The 26,385-nt window shown below is 33.1% G+C and overlaps 1 protein-coding gene and 1 long non-coding RNA gene across 2 annotated transcripts; both read left to right on the forward strand.

Annotated features, from left to right (window-relative positions):
- Window positions 1-6,646: 6,646 nt before the first annotated feature.
- Window positions 6,647-11,710, forward strand: LOC146920622 (uncharacterized). The gene is made up of 3 exons (XR_015011838.1): window positions 6,647-6,954; window positions 7,591-7,787; window positions 9,120-11,710. It is a non-coding gene; the product is annotated as an uncharacterized LOC146920622 (long non-coding RNA).
- A 9,895-nt stretch (window positions 11,711-21,605) lies between these two features.
- Window positions 21,606-24,774, forward strand: LOC146920623 (cystic fibrosis transmembrane conductance regulator). Its single transcript, XM_085714042.1, has 3 exons — window positions 21,606-21,913; window positions 22,822-23,004; window positions 24,355-24,774. The coding sequence occupies exons 1-3, from the start codon at window positions 21,848-21,850 to the stop codon at window positions 24,556-24,558; spliced, it is 453 nt and encodes a 150-aa protein (XP_085570168.1). The 5' UTR covers window positions 21,606-21,847; the 3' UTR covers window positions 24,559-24,774.
- The last annotated feature ends 1,611 nt before the right edge of the window (window positions 24,775-26,385 follow it).

A 26,385-nucleotide genomic window follows, 5' to 3' on the forward strand; every position in this document is an offset into this window, starting at 1 on the left:
TGTTTTCTCTTTTATAGAAGCACATGATATGTGCATGTCTCCTGTTCGATCCATGGCAAGGACTGTTTTCTCTTTTTTAATATATAAAAATAGCTGTTCATTCCAATAAAAAAACACTGACCCGGTCCGCTCATAAATTCGCCGGTTTTTAACCGGTTTGGCCGATTCCCGCCGGTTCGCACCGGTTCAATAACATGACCGATCCAACTTGACAAACTAACCGGTTACCCTTCCGGTTCACGGTCGGACCGGCCGGTCCGGTCCGGGTTTCAAAACTATAGTTGACGGTCAAGGTTGGTTCGATTGATATGTAGTTGATCCATAGTATTTTGATATGTAGTTGATCCATAGTATTTTGATATGGCGTAACTACGGTAAGGATTTTTGGATAATTTGTAGAGAAATTTTATAGACTTGTCAATTGTCTTGACTTTTTTAATGTATGTGTTCAATTCACTTAAATTTTTGTTATAAAAAAATAAGTTCTTTCTTAGTTTAAAATATTTTTACAAAGTTTCAAATAATTAACTAATTTGTATTTCGGAAATGTTAACTAGTGCCCCCGGGGCACTGGTTAAGCACTTTAAATGGTAACTTTTTATAAAAGTTTGTGTAATAAAGTGGATTGGAAGTTGAACACTTTGACATTTTTAAAGAAATATTGTTGAGAACAAAATCTTCATCCTATGTTTTAATTATAACAAACACATTTATTTTAATTGTTATCTACTAATACTTTTTGTGAGATTGTTTCATGAGAACATTTATGAGAACATTCTGACCTCACAATGATAACAAGATATCTTCATCAAAGCAACAAACAATGCAAGGGACAAATATGAGCTTTTGAGCTAAAAGTCAAGACTTGCACAATTAAGCTAAAGAATAAATGTCATTCTCTTTGTCCCACCAAGAATAATCATAAAGCATCTATATGATTAAAAAGGCTTTAAATGGCAAAAAGGATATATTAATTGCACATGGGCCATAAGAAGACAAATCTGCCAAAAGCCCAAAGAAGAAGAATTTCGATCCATTAAGGAAAGAAATGAAGGAATCTTTGGAAAAGTGAAAACCTTGGATGTAAAGCATGTGACATCATCAAGATGACATCATCATGATCACACCAGGTCTAATCAACTTGCTGGAAGAAATTATCAACTCTCAACAGCTCATTACAGCTAAGCAAAAGCGTGTGAAATTTCTGCCAAGTACCACTGAATGCAGAGAACGTTCTGCAGAACGTTCTGCAAGTGCAAAATTTCATACTTTCTCTCCAAGCTTCATTTTGGAGCGCAAATCACATTTGAATTAAAACATTACAGCTGTTTTATGAAGTGGGGATCAAGTCTCTCTATCCCTATAAATACAGGAAGGCTGTGAAGAAGGAAAGCAAGAGTTTTGATAAAAGCTTTGATATATATCTCTCTCTCTCAAAGCTAAAGAAATCAATCTCTTCAAAATCTCTTTCAACAAACACAAAGCAAACTCCATAATCTTTCACTATATTTATCATCTTTATCTCATTCATTGAGATCATCTTTTTGGGTTTGTATTTGTAAAAGGATAGTTTGTTTGAGACACAGAGATCCAAACAACATCCTACATATTTTTGTTTGAGACGCTAGATCCAAACAACATCTTTCTTATTTTGTTTGAGACATTAGATCCAAACAATCATCCTACAAAGTGAAACCTAGATCTCAAGTCTAATGGGTTTAATAGTTTGAGATAGGAAAGATCCAACCTTTCTTGTGTGATCAAGAATTGTAGAAGCCTGCTGAGGTTGATAATACAAGTGTACTAGACTGATCTGGTGTGATCAAGACCTTATAGTGTTGGTTAGAAGTTTCTACCAACTGTATACTATAGTGGATAATCTCATACGAAGTGTGGGGACTGGAAGTAGCCGGCTTTGGTGAACCAGGATAACTCTCCTGTGTTATTCTTCTTTCTCTTTCTCTTTTATTTTTACACCATATACACACACTATCACTTCTAACTAACTTTCCAGAGTTCTCTGGTCCTTCTATTGCTTTATTTATTCCAGTCATATATCCAGAGTTCTCTGGTCACTTTATTGCTTTATTTATTTCAGTCATATATCCAGAGTTCTCTGGTCACTTTATTACTTTATTTATTTCAGTTATATATCCAGAGTTCTCTGGTCACTTTATTGCTTTATTTATTTCAGTTATATATCCAGAGTACTCCGGTCACTTTACTGCTTTATTTATTTCAGTTACTCATTCCAGAATCTTCTGGTCCTTGTATTACTTTATTCATTTCAGTTATATAATCCAGAGTTCTCTGGTCCTGTTCATTTATTACTTAATTATTTATTTAAGTTATATTATTACCTGCTTAACCCTTACCAAGAATTTTCTTGAGTAATTATTTTCTTTCAGAATTAAAATTAAAAAGGGTCACAATTCAAACCCCCCTTTCTTGTGACTATTTCTTCCACTTCAAATATTACTTAATTTAGAAAACTTAAAGAGTGCTCCGGGGGCACTCGTTAACAAGATCCTTTGTATTTATATAAAATGCCGAACAATGTTTCACTAGGGACTACGAGATTGCACAATATGAAGTTGCTCTTAACGTTAGAGTTGTTTTAATGATGTTCGATTAGACTAGATATTAAGTGTTTTGATGGTGTTTATTGTTTACATGTTCATAGTAATTAGAATCTAGTCATCTATCTATGATCTTAGGTTCCATCAAAGTGTCTTGTGTGTTGAGTTTTTGTCAAAACTTTTTCTAAACGTCTTTGAATCGATTCATTGATATCATCTTATAGTTGATAAGATAATAAATATTTTACCATTAATCTTCTAATCTTTTTATTGAAATTCAATTTTTTGTTTGTTCCTAGATTAGCAATTTTTAAGAGGCCCGAATAAGTCAGAAAAAAAGTATATCAAAAACAAATAAATTGTAATATTGCAATTCAAACAATTATACGTTTGATGCTCCTCCTTTTCTTTTTTTATAAAATTTGCTTAAAAAAAGGGTTGATTGATAATATGGATTGATATTATATTGTTGTTGTAACGCCCCCGGATTTTGATCCAAACATTACGTCTAAATCATTTTCTTTTTCTGAAAAACACTACTATTTATTTATTTCATCAATAATTATTCTAGCAAAACCTATACAAAATTCTTAACATAATTTAATTAAAATTCTTAAAATAAATATCCTTCTAATATTTCTTCTAAAGTTACAATTCGATTAAAAAACCCAATTTTTGTCCCCGCATACGCTTTCATCACACATCAAACTTCATATATCATTTTTGGTACCTACAACATTATATTAATGTAAGGGTCAATTTCCTTATCCAAATTGGTTCATACTCAAAGCACAAGAAACAATGTCATAAAATAGATAATATCAAAACTTATCAATCAAAAAGAATTAAGAAAAATACATTCAAGTCATATGCTTCAAAGTAAGGTTCACACATATCTTATTTGAAATAAAATAGTTTCAAGTCTATCATCAATCACATGTATACAACAGACTCAATGCAATTATGCGTAAGATGCATGCTCTTATAACTATATGATCCGGATATAACCCGCCACACAAGCACCACACAGAAATATAATTGCAATTCCCGCCACTAAGGCATCCACACAGAATATAATTGCAATTCCCGCCACTAAGGCACCACACAGATGCATATGCCATGCATGATCATGAAAACGCAGACTAAAACCCGCCACTAAGGCACCACAGAATATAATTATAACCCGCCACACATGCACCACAAAGATATATAATATCAACCTGCCACTGAGGCAATTACAGTCAAATATTAACGCATCACCAAACACACAACCAAAAGTCAATCATTTCACAAACTCACATTTTCATCTTTCTCAGCATCACAAAATCATATAAAACATAATAAAATAAAATAATTATATCATTCCCCATCACACAATTATCATATAAAACATAATTAAATAATCACATTTAGAAAAGATTAAATTTTAACCTTAAAATACATTTTTAATTATTTTTCTTTTTAACAGACAAGAATTGCTACCTCTACTTAATAACACAGCCTAGCACTTAATATGGACGTATGGGGAAAAAGCCCTTACCTTATGGTGCTTTTCCTTTGAAAGACGTCCCTAAGATTAATTCCGAACAAAACGCACGAGCCTGTCCTAAGATTGATTCCGACCAAACGCACGAGCGAGTCTTTGAAGTGCTACATGAATATAGACATACAATTGGAGCGGTTGGTAACAATAAGCCAAATCTTCAAATGAGAAAAGGACTTAATAATAGAATATGAACGAGAATGGAAAAGGGACAACACCATGACTTTACCTTAAGATTTTATACACAGACGAAGTTGTTGAATGAGCAAGGGTTACGCGATGATGAGAAAGTGGCGTGACGGTTTTCTTTTGTGAAGGCTAGAAAATTATTGTCTCTTGACCTTACGTTGAAATAGCTTGAGCAGTAAGAAGGGTTTTATTTTACTCAAATGAATTCGTCAAGAGGCCACTGAATAAGGGAGCAGTAGTATCGCCGTGAAAGATAAAGGGATAGAGAGATCATGCACTTTGGTTTGGGTCAAAAGGAATCAATAACCACTTTCCCATGTAGCCGAGTTATAAGAAAGGAGGGGAAAATCAATTAGGCACGTTTCTCTCAAAGCCAATTGCACGTGGATACTCATGGATAGGTATTAGTGGAATGATTCAAAGAAGCAACTAAGTGAAGGCCAATAGCAATAAAAATGAATGGAGAAATAATAGGAACTGATTTTAGTTTCCTTTAAATCCTATTCAACGTAATCCACGTCTCACTACCAAAAAAATAGGCTTAGTGGAGTTGCATAAGTAATGGCTCTAATTTTTTTTTTCCGTTATAATTATTTCCAGTAAAATAATTAGACTCAAAAATCAATAATTCAAAATAACTTATAAGGCAAGGACGTAAAATGAATAAGTAGAAAATTATCCCATTATAGTGACATCAATTTGATCAATCAAAATAGATAAATTAATTACTAATAGAGTGTTTCAATTTCTTAAATTCTTTGCAATAAAATAAGTTGTTGAATAAATTATAAATCTAGAAAAAATACTATGATCGATAAAAATATCGGGATGTTACAGTTGTGGTATACATATGGCATTATTCTATGATTTAGTTCTCATTTCATAGTGAACAATGACCATAATTGTTGTATGTTTGTTCACATTTTATAATATGGGGGCAATCTGGCTTTGAAGATCGACATCAGGAAAGCTTTTGATGCTCTCAACTGGAACTTCTTAATTCATGTGCTTCAATGCTTTGGTTTTAGCCAGCTCTTCTGTGATTGGATTCTCACAATTCTCCATTCAGCTAAACTCTCCATAAATGTCAATGGGAAGGCTGTTGGCTTCTTTCACTGCACCAGAGGGGTGAGACAGGGTGACCCCCTCTGTAATACCCCGCATGTAAAAATTCAGTATGAGTTATTTATCTTAGGATTTTTTTAAGGGAAAGGCAAAATGGTAATTGCACATAAGACTTTCCGGACCGAATCAAATTATTCCAACGGATCACAGTGAATGTAATATTCCGCTTAAAACTTTCACGGCATTTTATCAGATATTTTAGTTGAGGAAGAGTTAGGGGTGGACAGTGGACGGGTGTGGACGGGTTTCGGGCTCAAAAGCCAAATCCGAACTAATCCGCGGTTGACAAATCCACACCCAAACTCGACCGTCTGTTACAGCGGGTTACACTATTACGGTTTATCGGTTTCGTCGGTTCATTCGGTCGGATTTACGCGGGTTTACAGAGGAAGAAAGAAAAAAACTAAAACCCAGATTCCATTGATAAGAGAAGAGAAGAAGCATGAATTTGTTTAGAAACTTAAAGTTAAGAGATATCTATATTCCATTTGTAGCAATCTTCTCGTGGAGACTCAACAAACTTGTGGATGTTGTGATTTCGGAGTACTTTAAAACTTTGCAACGTTGATAGCTAATGCTCTCTCTGTGTTCATATATACATGAATCTATAATAGAAGAACTTTTATTTATTACTTAGAAATGTTAAGAAACTAGAAGCATCATTGAAGATTTGTTTTTATTTTTTTATGGAAGAATTAAACTGGATAGAAGTTTGATGTGAGTTTCTTTCATTGAAAGATGAAAGTGAAGAAGGTAACACGCTTTCTCACAAAACAAATATACAACTTTATAGAAATATTAAAGAAATGGAGACATCAATTAATTTATTTGAAGTTGGAATCATAACACTGACCGAGTGTACAGCTGTCTTGTGAGAAAAAGCCTGTTTACATACCTGCTAGCTAGGCTGCTACTACACGTGCTACTGCACGTGAATGTTTGGAATAGCAATATGCGGACGGGTTCGGACAAATAGCGGGTGTAGATTTCTAGACCGTATCCGTCCAAGTTAATCCATTCTTAACCGTTTCTTCAACCCCCGACAAACCGTCTAACCCGGTTTGACCCGACCGCTGCCCCTTTTGGCTTGCGGGTCAGTCGGTTTCGGGCGGCCATCTGTCCACCCCTAGGAAGAGTGTAGAAAAGGGCATTTTGGTCATTACTCATCTAAGGACTATAAAAGGTCAAGCATACAAAATATCTTCATTTTTACCCATTCTTTTCTCCCTCATCAAAAAAAAAAATATATATCTCCTCCCCTCTTCTAACTCTCTCTCTCTCGGCCCTTTTTCTTCTCCCACCTAATTCTCATCATTCTTTCCAAATTTAAGCTAAAATCAACATACAAGCAAACAACTTTGATCCTTATCATATTGTGACCTAGTTAGCAAGTTTTGAGTCCTCGTGTTGGTGAACCAGGCCTTGGACAGAAGACATGAAAAGAGAGCTGAAGTTTGAGTACAAGAAATTTGAAAGTTTTAGCTTATGATTTTGGATTTCTACTTGGAGCATTAGAAGGTAATCACAAATAATATGTTATTGCTTTTGGATTCTGTGATGACCCTGTATTTTTGGCTGCTAGTAGTATCAGTTTTAGTGTTGTTGCTGTTGGGATGATATGTTGAACTAAAAGTGTCTAAATTGAGGTATAAGTTGTTTTCAAGGAAATTATCATAAATGATTATTGGATGAAACAAGTTAGACTTTTGATGCAAGTGGTTTATGTGAAGTGTAATCATGTTTGGTTGTATTCTGACAAATTTGAACATAAGTTGAATTGTTTAGAGGGAATAAGTTGTCATATAAGCTGTTTTGATCAAAATGCCTTAAACGACTAAGTTGTGAGTTCAAACTACTGTATAAGTGGTTCATAGGGCTAATAATACATGTTGGAACTTCTGTGTTAAAGGTTGGGTCGAAATTTATGTGATAGAAGTTATAAGTTGCTAGTTAAGCCGTTGAAGAATAGCTTAAGTTGAAAGTCAAGTTGTTTCAAGTATTATTTTCTGAAGAACAGCTTATGAGAGATATGTTTAATTGACATATGAGTAATGGAAAAATGATAAGCTGTTTTAGTAATGTTAAAAGTGCTTAAATCATAATTAAGCTGTTTTAGAAGTGCTTAAATAGCCAAACGGCGAACTTCTGGTGCAGGGACTGAAATGGAATTTTTTCTTGTATGCTGGTTGATTAAGTAAGAATATGTCACAAGTCAGTTGAGTTGTTTCGGAAAGGGAAAGACCTATAAGCTAAGGCATAAGCTATTTTGGGAAAGTGATTATAGAGTTTTGGCGATAGCAGAGCTGCAGATTTTGGGATAAGCTGCTTGTAATTTGCAGGAATGATTCACGGTGAGTTCCTTTAGTTAGAAAACTTCCCTTTGGGTAGTTAAATTATGCCTTTAGAATAATAGAATATGATTTAGTACATTAGTACATAATTTAGTGACAATATGATTAAGATTTATACCCTTGCTAGAGTACTCTAAAATAACTTTTATGTTGATAAATATGATTATGGTAATGTAGAAGTTAGAGGAAAAATATTATGATAAGTTTTACGTGAGAATGAATAAATATGCAATTTCGGCTAACGTTACGTAAAGTGAGAATTGTTTGATTTTATTATTTTATTTCGACTCTTAGCTAATATAAATTACACTTTTAAGGTAATATAATGGTTTGGCTTGGCTAAGACTCCAATTCTCATTATTGCCGAATATGTAGCCGAAATTGTATTATTCATATCCTCTAACCATACACTATCATAGTGTATATTTATTTGTGTAAAGGAATGTTTAGAGTAAATTAGCCATGAAAACAAATCATTCATGGGTAGATTTCCAATCATTGGAAAGTAAAGAATTCTAAGTATGAAAGTTCGGCTTAATTAGTCTGATTTAATTTATCAGGATATGGGGAAATTTTATAACCTTTTAAGAATGGCATATGACAACGATATGCCTAGAACCTGAATAGGTTAGTATCAGAATTAATTTCAGAAGAAAGACGAAATTTACTACGTCTTTATTTTTAGACTCAGAATGTTGTATTATAAGAAAATCAGTTAAGATAAGTTATTCCTCTTTAACTCCCCGTCAGTAATGGAGTTGAAGATTAACTCAGTTATCAGAAAATCAGTTCAAGTTATAATATTAAAACATGTTTAAGTTGTGGTTTTCGTTATCCCGCCAGTTGGATACGAAAGGTTCCCGCCAGTTGGAACGGGCACTATCCGTGAGGATGACCCCACAATAATCAGAGGAGTCCGGTATCCCCGTCAGTTGGGTTCCCACCAGTTGGAAATATTTATATATATACCGGTTATCAGAGGAATAAATTCTGGGGTTACTCCACCTGGGTTTATTCGTAAAATCAACTCAGATAATATTGTTTGTTCAACGCTAACATTTCTAACATAATATGATAGACATTATGACTATAATTATGAGTATGATTTCAACATTAGTATCAGGATTGAATCAGTATTTCAATCACTATTTCAGATAGCGATCCTAGTTATTCCCCGATCGCTCAGTTATGCTTGACAAACTGTATAAATCCAAAAAGGGTTGAGTTTAGAGACAGATGGCGATCCTAGGTTCCCTGAGATTGCCTACAGCCTAGGATAGGTGGAACTCACTGAGACATCCCGTCTCACCCCAATCCCTTTTATTTTTTCAGATCAGCAGGTTGTACGTGGCAAGGAGACAATACAGGAGGCTGAATGATATATTTCACATGCTCGTGTTGTAATAGTTCAGATTATTTATTATGGTTTCAGACGTGTATTTAGAAAGCAAATGTACGATCCTGCAGTGATGTATATATTTATTCAGTCGAAATTTTTATTTATTGTAATTTTAATGTATCCAGTATTAAGTTTAACGCACATGCTAAATATTCTAGATAAATTTAGTATGGGTGTTACACCCTCTCACCTCTTCTTTTTTGTTTAGTTGAGGAGGTAATTATTAGAGGAATTGAAGCTTTAGTGTCTGATGGAAGGCTCACTCAGATGTGTTATTAGACAGATGTACATTCCCAGCCACTGCCTCTATGCAGATGATATCTTAATCTTCTGCGAGGGCACTTTGAGCAATGTTAGACACATTATGAATTTATTTAATTCATATGGTAGATACTCTGGTCAAATGGTGAATGCCCAGAAAAGCAAATTTTACTCTGAATCTCTTCCCATGTCCAGAATGCACACTATCAGCTCTATATCTGGTTTCAGACATGGAAGCATTCCTTTCACATGCTTAGGTATTCCTTTGTTCAAGGGGAAACCTAAGTCTTGCCACCTGAGACCTATTGTAGACAGAATCCAGTCTAAATTCCTTGCTTGGAAAGGAAGATTGTTGACAATTATGGGGAGAGTGCAATTAGTCAATGTTGTCATCTGCAGTATGCTTACTTACACCTTTCATGTTTACAAATGGCCCTCAAGTTTACTCTTTGAAGTGGCCAAAGCAATGAGGAACTTCATATGGAGTGGCAGTTTTAATCAAAGGAAACTTTGCACTATCTCTTGGGCCAAGACTTGTAAACCAAGAGAAAAAGGAGGATTAGTTGTGAAAGATCCCCTCAATATGAACCAAGCTTCTCTACTTCATTTAGCCTGGCAACTTCTGATGAGCAGTGGGCCCATATCTGCAGGAACAGATTTCTTAAGGAAGGAAGACCTAAATCTCACTATATCACTTCTTCAGTTTGGCCTGGCATGAAGCAACATATTAACTTGATTTTGGAGCAATCCATTTGGTCTGTTGGCAATGGGAGCAGCATAAACTTTTGGACAGACAACTGACTTGATAGATCAATTGCTGACTACTGGAACATCCCTCATTCTTTACTGCATCCTCTTAAATTTAAGGTCTCTGATTGCATTGTGAATGGTAATTGGTGCCTCCCTGAGAGTATCTTGACTAGAGATGTTGAACTAGCTGTCAAAATCTCTAAAATTACCTTACCAGTTGAGGACATCTATGATAAACTGCATTGGAAAAATTTTACTGATGGGGAACTCTCCAATAAAATAGCTTATGCTCACCTAAATGGCAATGGACAAAGTGTGGCTTGGTCTAAACTTCTGTGGAACACCTATATCCCTCCTTCTAGAGCCTTCATAACTTGGAGATGGTTGCACAACAAAATTCCCACTGATGAGAATCTCAGGAAGAGGGGATGCAATATTGTTTCCATATGTTGCTTTTGTATGAAGCAATGTGAATCTTCTCAACACATTTTTTTTGGAATGCACAGTTACTTCTCAACTCTGGGAATGGCTAAGTAAAGGGACTGATCAACAGTTGAACTACACCAATTGTACTACTCTCCTGATGGGGAGAGTGGGGGTGGGAAGCAAAGTTGTGCAGCAAGTTATCAACTCTACTATTATCCACATCATCTGGGTCATATGGATGGAGAGAAATCAAAGATATTTCCATAATAAGAAGACTGCATTGACAACCATGTTCAATAGAATGCTTGCAGAAGTGAAGCTTAGCTACAATTTAAGTTTGGTTCATGGTGTCTACTCTATGCAAGACTACAAAATCTCTACTCTGTTTAATATCCCTTTCAAAACCAGAAGGGCCAGGCACTTGCAGGATATTGCTTGGAGTCCACCTGGGGCTGGCACAGTCAAATTTAACTGTGATGGCTCTTCTGCAGGTGTCATTCCTTGTGGTGCCATAGGGGTTGTGATTAGAGATTCCAGCTTGACATTTTTAGGAGCCATCACTAGTAATATTGGTCATGCTTCTGCGATTGAGGCTGAGTTTTGTGCCTGTATGATAGCCATTGAGAAAGCAATGGAAATGTGCTTAACTGATATTTGTGTGGAGACTTATTCTCTAAAGGTGGTGAATGCTTATCATAAACAGATTGGGATCCCTTGGCAGATGAGAATTAGATGGCAAAATTGCTTGCGGTTTTGTAACAGCATCACTGCTCTTGGACGTATATTCACAGAGAAGGCAACTTGGTTGCAGACGCTTTAGCTAAAAATGGACAAGGGCTATCCTTGTTCTCTTCTCAATGGTGGCCTACCCCCCATCCATTTATCCAATCTCTGCTGGATAGAGACAGCTCAGGGCTGCCATATTCTAGAATGAGCATGAGTTGACTGCCCCCTCCATTTGGTTGGTTTGGGTTGGTTTTTGTTGTTTTTTTGTTTTGTTTAGTTGGCTTGTCTCTTTTTGTACTATGATGTAATACGGTTCAGGCCTCTCCTCGTTACTTTTATTGAATTCTAGCTTTATCAAAAATAATGGGATCATTTGATATACGTTAGCCTATCTTTGGTTGGATGTTGAGTTTTAGATTTTTAGTACTAAGTCAAGCAAGTTGGTAGCACCTTAAATGTTTTTTTTTGAGAGAGGTAGCACCTTAAATGTTGGTTTATTGAAACTACTCATTTCCATCATAAACGAAAATGTGATCATCATTATAATTTGTTTCTACATCACAAATTGGCAAATTCATTTTGTTGCTCAGCCAAACTCAAAGGAAAAACGTCATTTTTTTTTTTGGAGAGGATCTTCAATCTTTTTTTTTTTTTGAGAGGATCTTCAATCTTAAAAATATATAAATATAACCACAATATTGAAGCCAAAACCACAATGGAAAAAACATTGATATCCCTATAGTTCCACGTGGTTAAGCTACTGATCAACATGTATAAGAAGACTCACCATCAATTTCAAAACACAACACTTTCATTAGAAGAAATAAAACCACCGAACTTCCCCTTTTTACTACCAAAGACATCATATCAATTTGTTACTCAACAGTAGGTATATAATAGTTGCCACCTTTTCTTCTTTTTATTGAGTTTTGATGAATTACGATATGTCATGGTCATGCAATGCAATGCAATGCAATTCGATGACTAAAGCAAATTTGAAAAGAGTCATTTTCTTATAAAAATATTATCAAAATATTATATTTTATTTTCATTATGAAATTTTATATTTTTCAATAAAAAATATATATTTTTAAAAGCATAAATTTGATAGTTACTATAAATTTTTGTTGTGTGTAAACAATCATATAGCTTGGACAATTTTTTTGGGACCAAAATAGTTAACGTCACATTAAAATTACAGATAAATATGTAGTCACATAATTTTCTATACAAAATAAGTTAGATATGATTTTGACAAATTTAACAATAGTTATAATGTAATTGTAAAAAACAAAACAATAAATATGACGTATAATTTTTTTTTTAGAATAATGATTAATATAGCGAAGAAAAACATCACGAATTTATCACGACACCGCACACTCACGTATTACCACTAGTTTTTTTTTAAAGAACCACTAGTTTTATTGTTCACTCTCGTATGTTCTCCTCATTCAATATGGATTTTGTTATCACTTATCTATGGTCTTTTGTCTTTCATCCACGTGCATTTCAACTTTCATGGCACAATGTGATTCACTCTCCAACTCATCCATCTATAATTACAAACAAGGACCATGAGATAAGTACACTCATTAAAGTGGATTAAACCAAGAAGAGATCTCCATGATATATACTTTCACATACTTATACTTTAGCCGTGATAGTCGTTACTTTACAAACAGGTTGTTTTTAACTGTAGGGACAAATTCGCCAATGCTATATTCTTGATATATAGCACCGCTCTTTTTTTACTTATGTTTTGAATCATCGCATCGTCAATAAAATAAAGAATTAATGTTGTGTAGTTTATTTTTTGGGTGTAAAATGCAGCGTGTTTGTTTTGACTTTTGAGTATATTCTTAGGGCCGATCTAATGTATTTTTAGACCTAAAGTGAAATTTAAATAGACGCCTATTAAGTGCATTTAGAGAGAATAAGACAAAAATAAGAAGAAAAAGTTCAAAAGTTCCCTCAATCGAAAATAATTCTATATGACATGTGTCAGACACTAATTAAATATGAGTATTTTGTCAGCTAGAAATCAAACTTTGGTTTGTCACATTGTGAGAGTGTATCCTCTTTCGCTATAATCAAATTCGTTAGTGCGTGAATAATATATTATATATACACACACACACACACACACACGTGTGTGTGTGTGTGTATGCGCGCACGCGCGCAGGCGTGCGTACGTGTTGAAAATAATATTTAATATAAAATTATTTACCAATTGTTAGAGATCTTAAAATAAAAATAAAAATATTGAAATGATACAAATGTAAATTATTTCTTTATGTTTACAGATTTTGATTATACACTGCTTGTCTTAATATATTTATAACAACAAGAATCCGAAGGCAAAAAATTTAAGGTTCAAATAACCAATAAAATAGTTAGCATTGAAATCGAACTTGCAACATGAACTACGACTCCTCGTTTACATACGACTTGAGCTTCGAGTAAACATGTTTACAAAATTTGACGTATGAAATATTTTCCAAAGACAAAAATACGAAGCGTATATAATATTTGTCCCTTAAAATAAAAGGTATATATTAACATGTTGGGTCTTCTGTACTATTACTTATTTTAGTGTTCATGTATTAAAAGACCCAACATATTAATAATACCTTTTATTTTAAGGGACAAATATTAGGGGGTGTTTGTTTCACCTCTATAAATTAGATTCCCAGGAATTTAAGATGGGAATCATTTATTCCCATGTTTGGTATACATGCACACAAAAATGTTCCAAGGAATAAAACATGCCCAGTAATTTTCTTTCAACTATGTTACTCTCTTTTTATTCCCGGTGTAAATGGATGGGAATGATGTATTCCTGACGGTTGACACAAGTTATTTTTTAAAAGTTCATTTTTACCCTTTAAATAACGGCAATGCAGACCCACTACATGCACGTCTCTGCACACAATTTATGTGCCACATTTTCCATTTATGCGGTTGAACACTTTTTCTTCTTCATAAGCTTAATCAATTTTTTTGCTCAAAAAAAAAAAAGCTTAATCAATTTTTATCACTTGCTTTTATTGATTGAATGTAGGTGGTGCATTTATTTATTTATTAACCGAAGGTTTTAGAACAATAAAACACTCATGTTATTTTGATAGCATTGATAAAAGTGGACATGGATAAATTAATGTATGATTAACTAAAATTGTCTAACAAATTAGTTTATATTGTTGCTACAATGACCAACAATAATTTAGAAAAATGAGCACATGTCTAGTCTAGTCTATTTTACACAGTAAGGGTATTTTAATAATTACATCATTTTCTTAAAAATGATTCCTGGGGTTCCAAATCAACAACCAAACACTTTTTTCAAACTTTCCTAGGAATGAAGTTTCCAATGTTATAATCCTGGGAAAGTTAATCCTGGGAATATATTTTGATTCCATGAAACAAACGCCCCCTTACTATATACGTTCGTATTTTTGTCTTTGAAAATTATTTTATAGTATACATTAAGGCTGGTATCTACGAGAGCTTCGAGGTACATATATTTCATAGTAAAATTTTCGGTCCTTTAATGTTAAATAACTCAGTGAACATCTAAACTTTTTATTTACCATGACTTTATAACATCTCTATTTTACATGTAACCTCATTTTAAACCAATATTTTGTTACTCAATAAAATCATGCAGGATGGGATACTTAAACCAACCATCTTTAGGTTACTCAGCACATCGCTTAATCTTTCTACAAATTTTTATTTCATTAGTTCTTGTATCTCTCTTAGTGGCTAGTGGTGACAAGAAAACAGATCACCGACTTTTTAGGTTGATCGCGGTGGTTATCCAATGCGATTTTCTGCTGCTGATCGTACCTTGATGCCTCAAGGTCTCGCCCAACCCAACGCAACGGTGGCCAACGATGGTAGTGGGCAATTTAAGACAATTCAAGAAGGTATTAACTCGTATCCAAGTAATCATTGAGGAAAATATATTATATACATTAAGGCTGGTATCTACAATGAGTATATTATTGTCGATCAAAACAAAAATAACATTATATTATACGGTGATGGCACTCACAAACAATCATCACCACTCCCGTTACCACAAACGAACACATTCATTTTGGAAAATGTCATTTCATAAGAAAAACATCATTTCATTGTTTATAAAAATCATACTAATTTTTTTTTTTACATTTTATTGTAAAAAATAATCAAAATTCTCTATTATGAGTACTAAAAATTCAAAAAAATTAAATTTTATTTCGTCGACGTTTTTGGTAAATAAGATTTAATTATTATAATTATAGGTGATAGAAAACAATTTTTCTCTTCAAAAAATAACACATTTAACTATTAATTTATTGATTTGGTGTACCAATACACTCAAAATTTTGAGTATACCATAGAATTTGCGTTAATTAATTAATTCAATTTTTTTATATTAATGTAGTTGTTTATTAGATCTCTCATTCTATCCGTTTATTATATTGAATTTAATGTAAAAAAGAATAAATTTTTTTTTTTGAAAACACGGTATCCGATCCAATGACCGACTAAATCGAGGGGATCAATCCCACCGCCCACTTGCGGGGACCCCATTTAAAGCCTGAGCAAGCTCTGTATGGACTTGCCCACCGAAATTGGCACCATAGGAAATCGAACCTGAGACCTTGAGAGGAGCAAACTCCAAGATCCCAAGTCAACCACTAGGCCAACCCCAAATGGGTTAAAAAGAATAAAACATTTATAGGAACTTTGTAAAAAAAAAAACATTAACAGGGATTTTTGTTAAAAAAACTGCACCTAAACATATAATGCAAAGTTTGGGTATTTTTTTCCTTCACGTATAGTGAATGAGAAATATATATATATATATTATTCTAGTTAAAAAAGGGTTAAATATGTTTTTCGTCCCTTTGTCAAAAAAAAAAATGTTTTTCGTCCCTATAAATATATCAATTTTTCGTTTTAGTCCCTCTAAAATTTTCATTCAGCTTTTAGTCCTTATAAAATTTTCAACCAACACTTTTGGTCCCTATTTTTAAGTAAATCTTTGTATTTTTTAATGAAATTGTGCAGAAATGTATATAATATTGTAAAAGTCGCTCCCAAAAAAAATTAGATTTTTTTAACAAAACATAAATTAAATATGATTTTTTTTATCACCAAACATATAAAAATTCATATTTAATTCATGTTTTAGTAAAAAATTCTATTTTTTTTTGGGAGAAATATTTATAATATTATTAATTTTTTGCAAAATTTTATTCAAAAATATGAATTCCGCATAGAGTTTACTTTAAAAAAGGGACCAAAAGTGAAGATGGAAAAAATTTTGAGGACTAAAAGTTGAAGAAATTTTTTGGAGGGACTAAAACGAAAAATTGACATATTTATAAGGACCAAAAACATATTTAACCTAAAAATAATATCTCATTTTTTTCGTTTTGTAATGTATCAACAAAACATTAATGTTTATTTTAATTATATCATTTATCGTTTATAGTTTTCTGTTCTCCCCTAATTATTTTAATTTATCTTAGAGATTTCATTAATAAAAAAAGTAATTTTATAAAGTAAATAATTTCCGTTTAAAAATTTATTACACACGACATCTTTAAATCGGATTTCCTCTTTTTTTTTTTGGTACAAAATCGGATTTCCTCTACAAGCAAGAGATAAAGATTAAACCTTACGTCAAAAAAAAAAAAGATTAAACCTTTAATAACTAAATTAAGAATCAAAATCTCTTACGTCTATCATCATTCATTAGTTGTAATTAAATCACTAGTGTGTATATCCGTGCGGTGCACGAAAAAATTTCTTTAAATTAAATTAAAAATATATATATATTATATTGTTTTAAACTTAACATAAGATTTTGAAAATAAAAAGTGTAAGGAATAGTCTCTAAATTTGATTCACTTCACATAATTTGTATAACTCATAGCTTTCAACTACCACACTTAATTCGCTAAATTACAGACCAAAAAAAATATTTACAGGTCAACTCATTCTTCTAGCTTGTTAAACTGCATTCTCTATTCCAAGGCCTTCACTTGATCATAATTTCACAATCTTCTTTTCTTATAAGACATTAAACTACCATCTTGCTTCAATCTATCGAACATTACCTGAAGAAATTCAATACTAAAACAAAGAGAAAAAAAATCTCAAAAGAGGATTGTGGAAAGTGCATATAAGCAAAATTAACAAGCACAAACACCAAAAAAAACTAAAAAAAGGAACAAAGCACAAACACCATAAGCAAACACGCAAAGAAAAAGAAAATGAAAGCCCAAACCATTTGTCATATATATGATGATGTTGTGTACTTGCTTCAATTTGTAATATTTTCCATTATAAAGCTACTAATTAAAAACACATAATATACGTATGTTATTAGGAGTAACAAAAGACAACAGTTTAAAAGTGAAAATATTAATGTAGCAGGAGCCAAGTTTCTTGTCCGTATCCTTGAGATCTTCTTTCATATCCAAAAAATCTTCAACCATAATATTTGCAAACCAAAGAATTTTCAAACCTGCCACACAAAAAAACAAACATAAAAAATCATAATAACAGTATAATTTAACATATGGTAATTAGGGAATTAAGTTACATAAGAGATATACTTGTGAAATTGCTTGTTTTTAAAACACTTTTTGAACTCGACGTTGGAAACACTTGGTAACAAAAGAAATAAATATTTTTGACTATGTTGTAAAATGAAAGTTTAAACTCTGTCATGTTTGATAAATTGTTAGGTATCTCTTAGCAACAAACATGAAGCATAAATCTAAACTTTTTTTTATGCATGTTTGACATGACCTAATAAGATCAACGCTAACCCACAAATGAAACTAAAAGTAGGCTTAAATACATCTTATATCACTATCATATATATGATAGGATTGACGCAAGTTCATAAATAAAACCTGTATTAAACCAATGAAGCTGAATAACAAAGCATAACATTAAACCAATGAAGCTGTTTGCGTTTTCTGTGATGCTGGCTTGTAGGAGTTTTATTTGTTTAGGGTTGCGGGTTGTAACTTGATAGGTAGCAGCTGTCTTTTGTTGTTCCTGGGCCTGTTTTGGTGGTTTTGTGGTGAGGCAGGGATATGCTTTTGATATCTAACTTGTATATGTCGGCCTCACTTCCGGTTTTTTGTTGAGGGGTGGTTTTTTAAAGGGGTTTTTGTTCGAGCCACTGTATGTATGGCAACCGATTTCCCCTTCTTTGTATTTTTTTTTCCACCCAAGCTTGTTAGTGCGCCTTGCACGGGCTTGTTGGTAATAATATTTTGCCGTTTCAAAAAAAAAATATTTATTACGAAGAAAGAGAACTATGAACATATGAAATATTCTTTCAAAAAAAAAAAAATAACTTATGAAACATAGACATGGATGAAAAAAGGGAAACCCCGACAATAAATAACCCAATATACTATGTAGGGAAAGTTTATAACCTACCTCTTTATCCGTCAAGAAGATTTCATAATTAGCTTACATTCCTTATTTAAAGGCAGAGTTCAATGCCTTTATTATAGTAGTCTGCATATTTTGTTCGAAGAAGAGTGTCAATTCGAGTTTTTTGAATGCGGTGATAAGGAGAGAACATAAATCAATACTTACCTAACAAAGAGAGAAGAAAAGAAACATAAGATCGTCAGAGATTGAGAGGAAAAGGTGGCAGCCAGTGTAGCAGATCGACATAGGAGAAAGAGAAAGAAAGAATAGAGGTGAGTTTGTGTGGGCTTTTGGTAGCAAATCTTTCTGGATACATCTTCTCTCTTACACACAACCCTTATGTGTAGAAAACCGAGTAAATTGAGATAAATGCAAAAGAGAATCTGAAGAGGAAATATTATTATTTTTTTTAAAAAAAAGGAGAGGAGCTACCGTTTGCATTGGAAAGGAAGAAAGGAATAGGTGTGGTGGGATGGCACATTGGTAATGGAAAGCCCATTAATTTCTCATGTGGCTCGGTTATTTTCAAGGCAAAGTTTGAATTGTTTTCATGCGTTTTGCTATTGATCAGAAATATTATAAAAAGTAAAAAAAAATTAATTAAAAAACCAATAAGGAAAGATTACTACTAATAGCAAGTCTAAAATGAGCAAAGCACTCTTATTTTGTTGACAAATGTCACACTTGCCATAATACTAATTAGTTTGCTTTATTATTATCTATATAGATTTGTAATATGGAAAATAGAAGTATCCTTTATATGATTAATTATTATGCACCGATGTTGTAAAACTTTTTTACATATACTTCAAAATACAATATCATGCAGTGATTTTTCATTTTATATAAACAAATGTCAGTTGTTATGTTAGACCATCTATAATGGGGAGTCCTTCCCCTATTTAGCATCATGCTAAATAAGCACCCCAATTGTAACACCAATTAATATGGTGCTTATAGAGATGAGTGCTTTTATAGGCACCCTCTCTCCTATTATTCATGGGTCCCACATGTGCAATTAATTTTATTTTTTTGCTCTATTCAATTGTTGTATTATTTTAATATTAAAAAGTATATTATATATTAGTTGCAAGAGTAATATTTAATCGATCAACATTAAATTTTCAACCAAAACTTTTTTTAAAGTAACAAATAATTTACCTATCTGAATGGGAAAAAAAAAAAACATACAGTAATTGGATTTAAGCAAAACAACAAATAATTTGCTATCATTTTTATATTGTTTTTTTTCAAGTTTTAACTTTTTTTTATAATTTATAATTAAATTATTTAAATATTTTAAAATTATATAATTATGAATGAATATATAAATTATTCTTAAAATTTAATGATATAAAGTTATTGCAGGGACCCAATTTATAAATTATTCTTAAAATTTGAGGTGCTAGGTTGGAGAGATTGTGTGCTTATCAGGTATTAATTATAAAACGAATGACGTGTACAGTTGAGACCCGTTTAAGCACCCAAATGGAGTGCTGCATTGTGGATCGTCTTAGTTTTTGAGATCGAACTTAACACCTTCCCCTTCAAAACTCTTTCAATCTCACTTAGTTCACCAATTAAATTATCTATGTGAGATGTATCACTTAAATTATCTATGCACGTGTAGAGGAGTTGATAGAGGAGTGTAGGGATCTTTTACTCACAGTTACTTTGCAGGATACTTCTTCTGACAGGTGGGTTTGGTTACCGGATCAAAGTGGTGGGTACACGGTTCGTGGTGTGTACGACTTGTTGACATCGCAGGCACAACCCCTTGTACATCAAAGTTTGGAGTTAATCTGGCATAAACAGGTTCCTCTGAAAGTCTCTATCTTCGCGTGGCGTTTGTTGAAGGACCGGTTACCTACAAAGGAAAATTTGGCAAATCGTGGGATTCTCTCTATGGAGGAGCGGTCGTGTTTAGCTGGGTGTGGGCAGGTTGAGGATTTGAATCATTTGTTTTTGGCTTGTCCTTATTCTGGTGCGTTGTGGCCTTTGGTGAGGGTTTGACTTGGAGTATCAGGGGCCGAGAATCAGGTTATTTCAGACCATTTCTTGCAATTTATTCAGTATGCAGGTGTTTTGAAATCGCGGCGTTCGTTTTTTCATCTTATTTGGCTTCTGTGTGTTTGGGTTTTGTGGAATGACCGAAACGACAGATTATTTAGGAATCATCAGAGTTCTCTTCAGCATATGTTAGATAAAATAAAATCATATTCTTTGTGGTGGCTGAAAGCTAGTAATGTTGTATTTAGTTTTGGTACTCATAATTGGTGGTCAAACCCGCTCGTATGTATGGGTATTGACTGATTGTTTTGTATTGTTAACTTGATTGTGTTCTTTTCCGTGTTTGTTTTGGCACACCTTGTGCTAAATCAATTTCGGTGTTTGTGTTAATATAATTCATTTTTGCCTGTTCAAAAAATATATATATATATATATATATATATATATATATATATATATATATATATATATATATATATATGGGTTTTGCTACAAGCCACCCTTTGGTGGTGTCTTTTAGCAAGTCACACCTCAAGGTGTGATTTTCACTTTTTAGTTATAACTTTGCTAAAAGACACCTTCATAAAAGTAAGTTGGTGTCTTTTCGCAAATGCTCATAGAGTAACTTGCTAAAAGACACCTTCACAAAAGGTGTCTTCTAGCAAAACCCTATATATATATATATGCACGTGTAGAAAACTTTACACCGCCGGTGTATCAAAATTAAATCCATTTTGTTGTTAACGAATGAATTCTTACAGCACAACAAACCAAACCCATCATCCTTCACGCAAGTAAACAATTGATTCCTCTTCTCAACTCTCTCTCTCTCTCTCTCTCTCTCTCTCATCTTGCTTCGGGCCAAACTTGACCCGGATCAAAACCCGTTTCATGCAACCACTGATTTCACGTTGTTCAAAACAAAAACTGTCAAATACTAGAATTTAAGTCGACCCTTTGACTAGAAAATCACACCAACGTTAAAAAAATCGTTTCTTTCTTTCTGGGTTTTGGTTTTTGAGCTGAAAAAATGGTGGGTTTGTTTTCTAGATTCTCTGTTGGAAAGAATATCCATCGACGAACACAAAGTGCCCTGGTTAGAAAAAAAATGATTTTGTGTTTTTTGTTTTGTTTTATGTCTTTCTATTTTTAGTTTTATGATCATCACAATTTGTGGAAGAATGTTTTGTAAAATGTTCTGTTTTTGGTTTTGTGTATTCATATGAAAGCCTTGTTCTTTGTTTTTTTTATTGTTGGATCAAATTTGGGTGAAACAATTTGCTTTGACTATTTGACTTTGATTGTATTTGAAGAAAGTCAATTAAGTTAAATGATATTGATTTATGAATGTTATTTTTCCCTTGTGATGATGTGATTTGGTGTTGGATTGGAAAATTTAATGTGAAGTTTATGGAATTGGGTTTAGAAATATAGCTCTATTTGGATAAACAGTTTATTTGAGCGCTTTTATGCATATACTATTTCAATAACAAAGGATAAAATAAAGGAAAGCTGTTTCCGAATCCGCTATAAGTTTCTTTCATAAGTTATCCTGTAGAGCTTATGAAAATAAGCCGAGACCGGTTTATGGGCATATAAGTTGTTTTCATAAGCTATCTTGCAGAGCTTATGGAAATAAGTTGAAAACAGTTAATGTGCATGTCATAAGCTGTTTATATAAGCTTTTCCAAACAGTCTCACGGGTGTTTATGCTAGTAGATAAGCTCAAATAAGTTAATCAAATAGACCCTAATAAAGTTAAGCTGTTTCCATATGAGCTATAAGTTGTTTGGATAAGTTAACATGTAGAGCTTACGGAAATAAGTTGAAAACAGTTTATGGAGATGTCATAATCTGTTTCTATAAGCTCTCCCAGATAGGGTACCAGTGCTTTTGCTAGTAGATAAACTCAAATCTAAACATGTCCTATGTTTATTTGTCTGTTCGGTAAGTTATGTGGACGAGTTTTAATTGGTGACACTGTGTTGACTTCATATTGTGCAGGATGAGAGGGAAGTGGCGCCTGCAAACTCAGAGGTGGAAGCTGCTGTAGCTGCAAGTGCTGCTACTGCAACTTCTCATGGAATTGAAGTGGCTGTTGAGTTTAAGCCAGTTGAACATCCCGTTGAACCCCTTGATAATGATCGACCAATTCAGTGCCCGTTGCCAGAACCATCTATTCTTAATGTAAGACGAATATATGGTTTTCTTATCATGCTACTATATATCAAAATTGTTTGTTTGAATTTTGAACTGATATAAATTTAAGCAGCTTAGACCGTAGAACTCTATTATTGTTGTTAATCGGTATATGGGCGACAAAAAGTGTGTCAAGTCTGGTTGTGTTGTTGGGTTAGTGTAACTAGACTTTGTCTTTCATCTGTGTCCAATATTTGGATTTTATCTTGCCGGTGTTTTCAAATCCATATGATACTTAATTTGCAATATTTGCATGCTATAATGGTCACCTTATTCTGGATTAAATACTTGAGCTCCAAAACAAGAAGCCTTATTGAATTGTGCATTTCAAAAGCTTGCCGGTTTGTTATTTTTTTTTGGATTAATGAATATGCTGCCATGTGAAAATATAAGAAGTATGATATGCTGTTTAATGCCTTGGTAATCAGATAAGTTAGAGTGTCGAGAAGGGTTTTACTTAGCTATTCCATCAAGACTACTTAGAGCAATTATTTAGAAAGCTCGACATAATTGCACAAATTACTAACAACAATATTATGGGATGTTGTGGGTATCTTACTTCAGAGAAATCTTTTGTTCTGCTTCTTAAAATGGTTCTTGTGTTAATGTTCTCGTTGCAGCATGTGCCTTTTTTTATATGTTAGTGGTTTTTTGTTGGGGAGGGGGAAATTGTTAGCAAGAGGGATCAAACCTTTGACCTCCTTCTTGATACCCCTTCAGCGTCCTGAGGGCTACATCTTTGAGGTCGCACATGTGACTTATTAGTGTGACTACAACAAAATAAAACATGACTCGGTTATGGAGTCTATCCTTTGATACAAGTAGGTAGCTCGGTTAGTGATTAAGGGACACCAAAGGAGTTTTAAGCAGAAGGTCCAGGGTTTAAACCCTGAAAACTGAGATAACCACTACTTGTTAGTCATTGACTCGAGTTATTTCTTTCCCTTCTATCTTCAAAAGCTAAAGCAACGGGTAGGGTTGGAAGTGGACTATTATAAATTCAATAATAGTAGATGCCTACCTGGATTAGTATTTTTGCTCCGTTACTTTTGTCTTGTCTTCCCTACTTCTGTTGGCACAGTCACAATTTCTCAATTAAAGCATCTAGCATACATTTAAGAAATTAATTGCTAATGATTCTTTTGGTTGTAAACTGCAACGAAAAGCTTATTATTGCACTTGGTTAAATATAGACCTTGCATATAAATAAGCATGGTGGTTAAACATACCAATTTAAGCACAGTGGTTAAACATACCAATTTAAGCACAGTGAACTATATTAATTGATTGTTACCATTTAGCTTTTGTGGTTCTGAAATCTTATTCGTCAATAATCAGGATGGAAGAATATGGAAAGAACGTGCATCTGCTACCGTGCGTAGAAGAGGCGACCTGCCAGTAATGAAGGAAGGGGGAGGAGCCCTTGAGTCTGAAGGTCCTGCTCCTCGGCCGCGAAGATCTCACTCTAATCGAATGATCCTACCATCTCTTAGTGCTCCTGAGCATAATCTTCTAAAACTTCTTGAAGAGTCAGGCATCTAAACTGGTATTGTTTTTAATGTGGTATTTTGGTGTCATGAATTTCATCAACTTATATGTGGTATACATTTTTTGTCATCCTTTACTTAGCTCAATGTTATATACCCCCGAATATGCGTTATGTATATCCATATGTATAATAATTACAAAGGTACATTTTTACTCGCTGTTTTATATGATGACTCGAGTAATATAATTTGAATTTCTTCTTTCGGTCCATTGTTAAGTTTGAGCTTATTTCTGCCTTCCTTTATGTAGTGTGTACTCTTGATAAATGCTTCAGTTTACTTAGGCCATGCTTGATAGAAGTTAAAACTAGTGAATAGTGTAAATGATCAATGGGTTCAATTACTATGGTTTTGGTGTATAAGGCCTAATCATTGTCAAGCTATTCATATGGTCTGTTTGAATTTTCTTTTTAAAAACCAAAATAAAAAACTGAAAAACTTGTTTGATTAGGCTTTTTCTAATACTGTTTTACAAAATTGTATCTTACATTATTGTTTTTAAAGCTAAAAAGTTAAAACAGATAATATATGGTTTTAAAAATTAAAAAAAGCAAAGCCCAATCAATAATGAGCTCATAGTGTCTCTTATTTAGCATATTTTGATTCTTCTTGTCACATTTCCTTTGCTTTTATGATTCCCAAAATATGATTTTAAAATCTTCTACCTAACTGTTGGAATCATATGTTCAAAACCAAGATCATGAATGGTATTTTTCTGTTGACAACTTTTTTTTTTTTTTGACAACTATGATCATGATTCATGAATGATATTTTGGTCATACCTTATCCAATCTTACATGAAAAATATTTTCCACTTTACATCAAGGGTAGTGGTTCTGTTAAATGTCACTGATCAAAATGTAAATGATTTCCAAAATTCTCAAGCTGTTGCTGTGAGCTGTGTGACATTGATTCATTGTTATAGTAAATTATCTTGTTTACATGAGAGGTGTCATTATATCAATGAATTAGTACATTTTGGTGGAAAGTATGTGAAACAATGTTCATGCTGAGTCATCTAATATAATAACCACTAAGCAACCCCTAGTGCGACTATAGTATTGAAAGCACCCAAAATGGATTTTTCTTGATACATTAATTTAATATGGGCACTGCCTGTGTTGCATATAAAATTGGAGTAAATAGGTTATGGGAGTGTTAATGAAATTAGTTGTTATTGTCAAGAGTGGCATCATCTGCAACAACTTCAACCACATTAGTTGAGAGTATTACGTAGAAATTCCTTGCAAAATTAGTTTTCATCTACAACAAATCACCAAAAGATTGGTACGTTTAACTAAATGTTGATATCACAGTAACACTTTTTTCAATAAAATCGCCAACCACTTGTCTGTTTTGTTTCTAAATTAAGAGTTAAACTTTAATTTATGAGGGGTCTATGTATATTTAATTTATGAGGGGTCTATGTATATTTAATTATGTGAAACTTTGTGACTCTGGAAGCATGGGAGTTGACAGTCGTGGCTCCCACCATAGTTGCAATTGCAGAGTTTTTTTTGTCAAACTCGATTCTTGAAAGAAAAAAAAAAAAAATTAATGAATCAAAAGACATGCATTGTCGATGTAAAATAGTTTTACACCGATATCTAATAAGAATTCATCACTTTTTATTACCATGCGATTTTTGTATGATTATTTCGAAACTGATTGTGTCAAGGTTGATGCACAACAATTAAACTCAATAAATAATATAAGGACGGATGATTAAATTTTGGATTGTATCCACCATAGGCAGTGGCCAAATTAAATTACTCAACAATTTGCGTCATTGATTTGAGATCAGTCAGTTCACATTACACAT

This window comes from Medicago sativa, chromosome 5 (assembly GCF_051527215.1).
Source record: "Medicago sativa cultivar Bolivia chromosome 5, Bolivia_mono, whole genome shotgun sequence".
Classification (NCBI taxonomy): Eukaryota; Viridiplantae; Streptophyta; class Magnoliopsida; order Fabales; family Fabaceae; genus Medicago; species Medicago sativa.

Bases quoted from the DNA above. Each gene is read 5' to 3' on its own strand.
- LOC146920623 (XM_085714042.1), top strand. From the start codon at position 21,848: ATGGTGGGTTTGTTTTCTAGATTCTCTGTTGGAAAGAATATCCATCGA. The intron at 21,914-22,821 runs GTTAGAAAAAAA...CATATTGTGCAG, and splicing joins GACGAACACAAAGTGCCCTG to GATGAGAGGGAAGTGGCGCC. The intron at 23,005-24,354 runs GTAAGACGAATA...GTCAATAATCAG, and splicing joins CAGAACCATCTATTCTTAAT to GATGGAAGAATATGGAAAGA.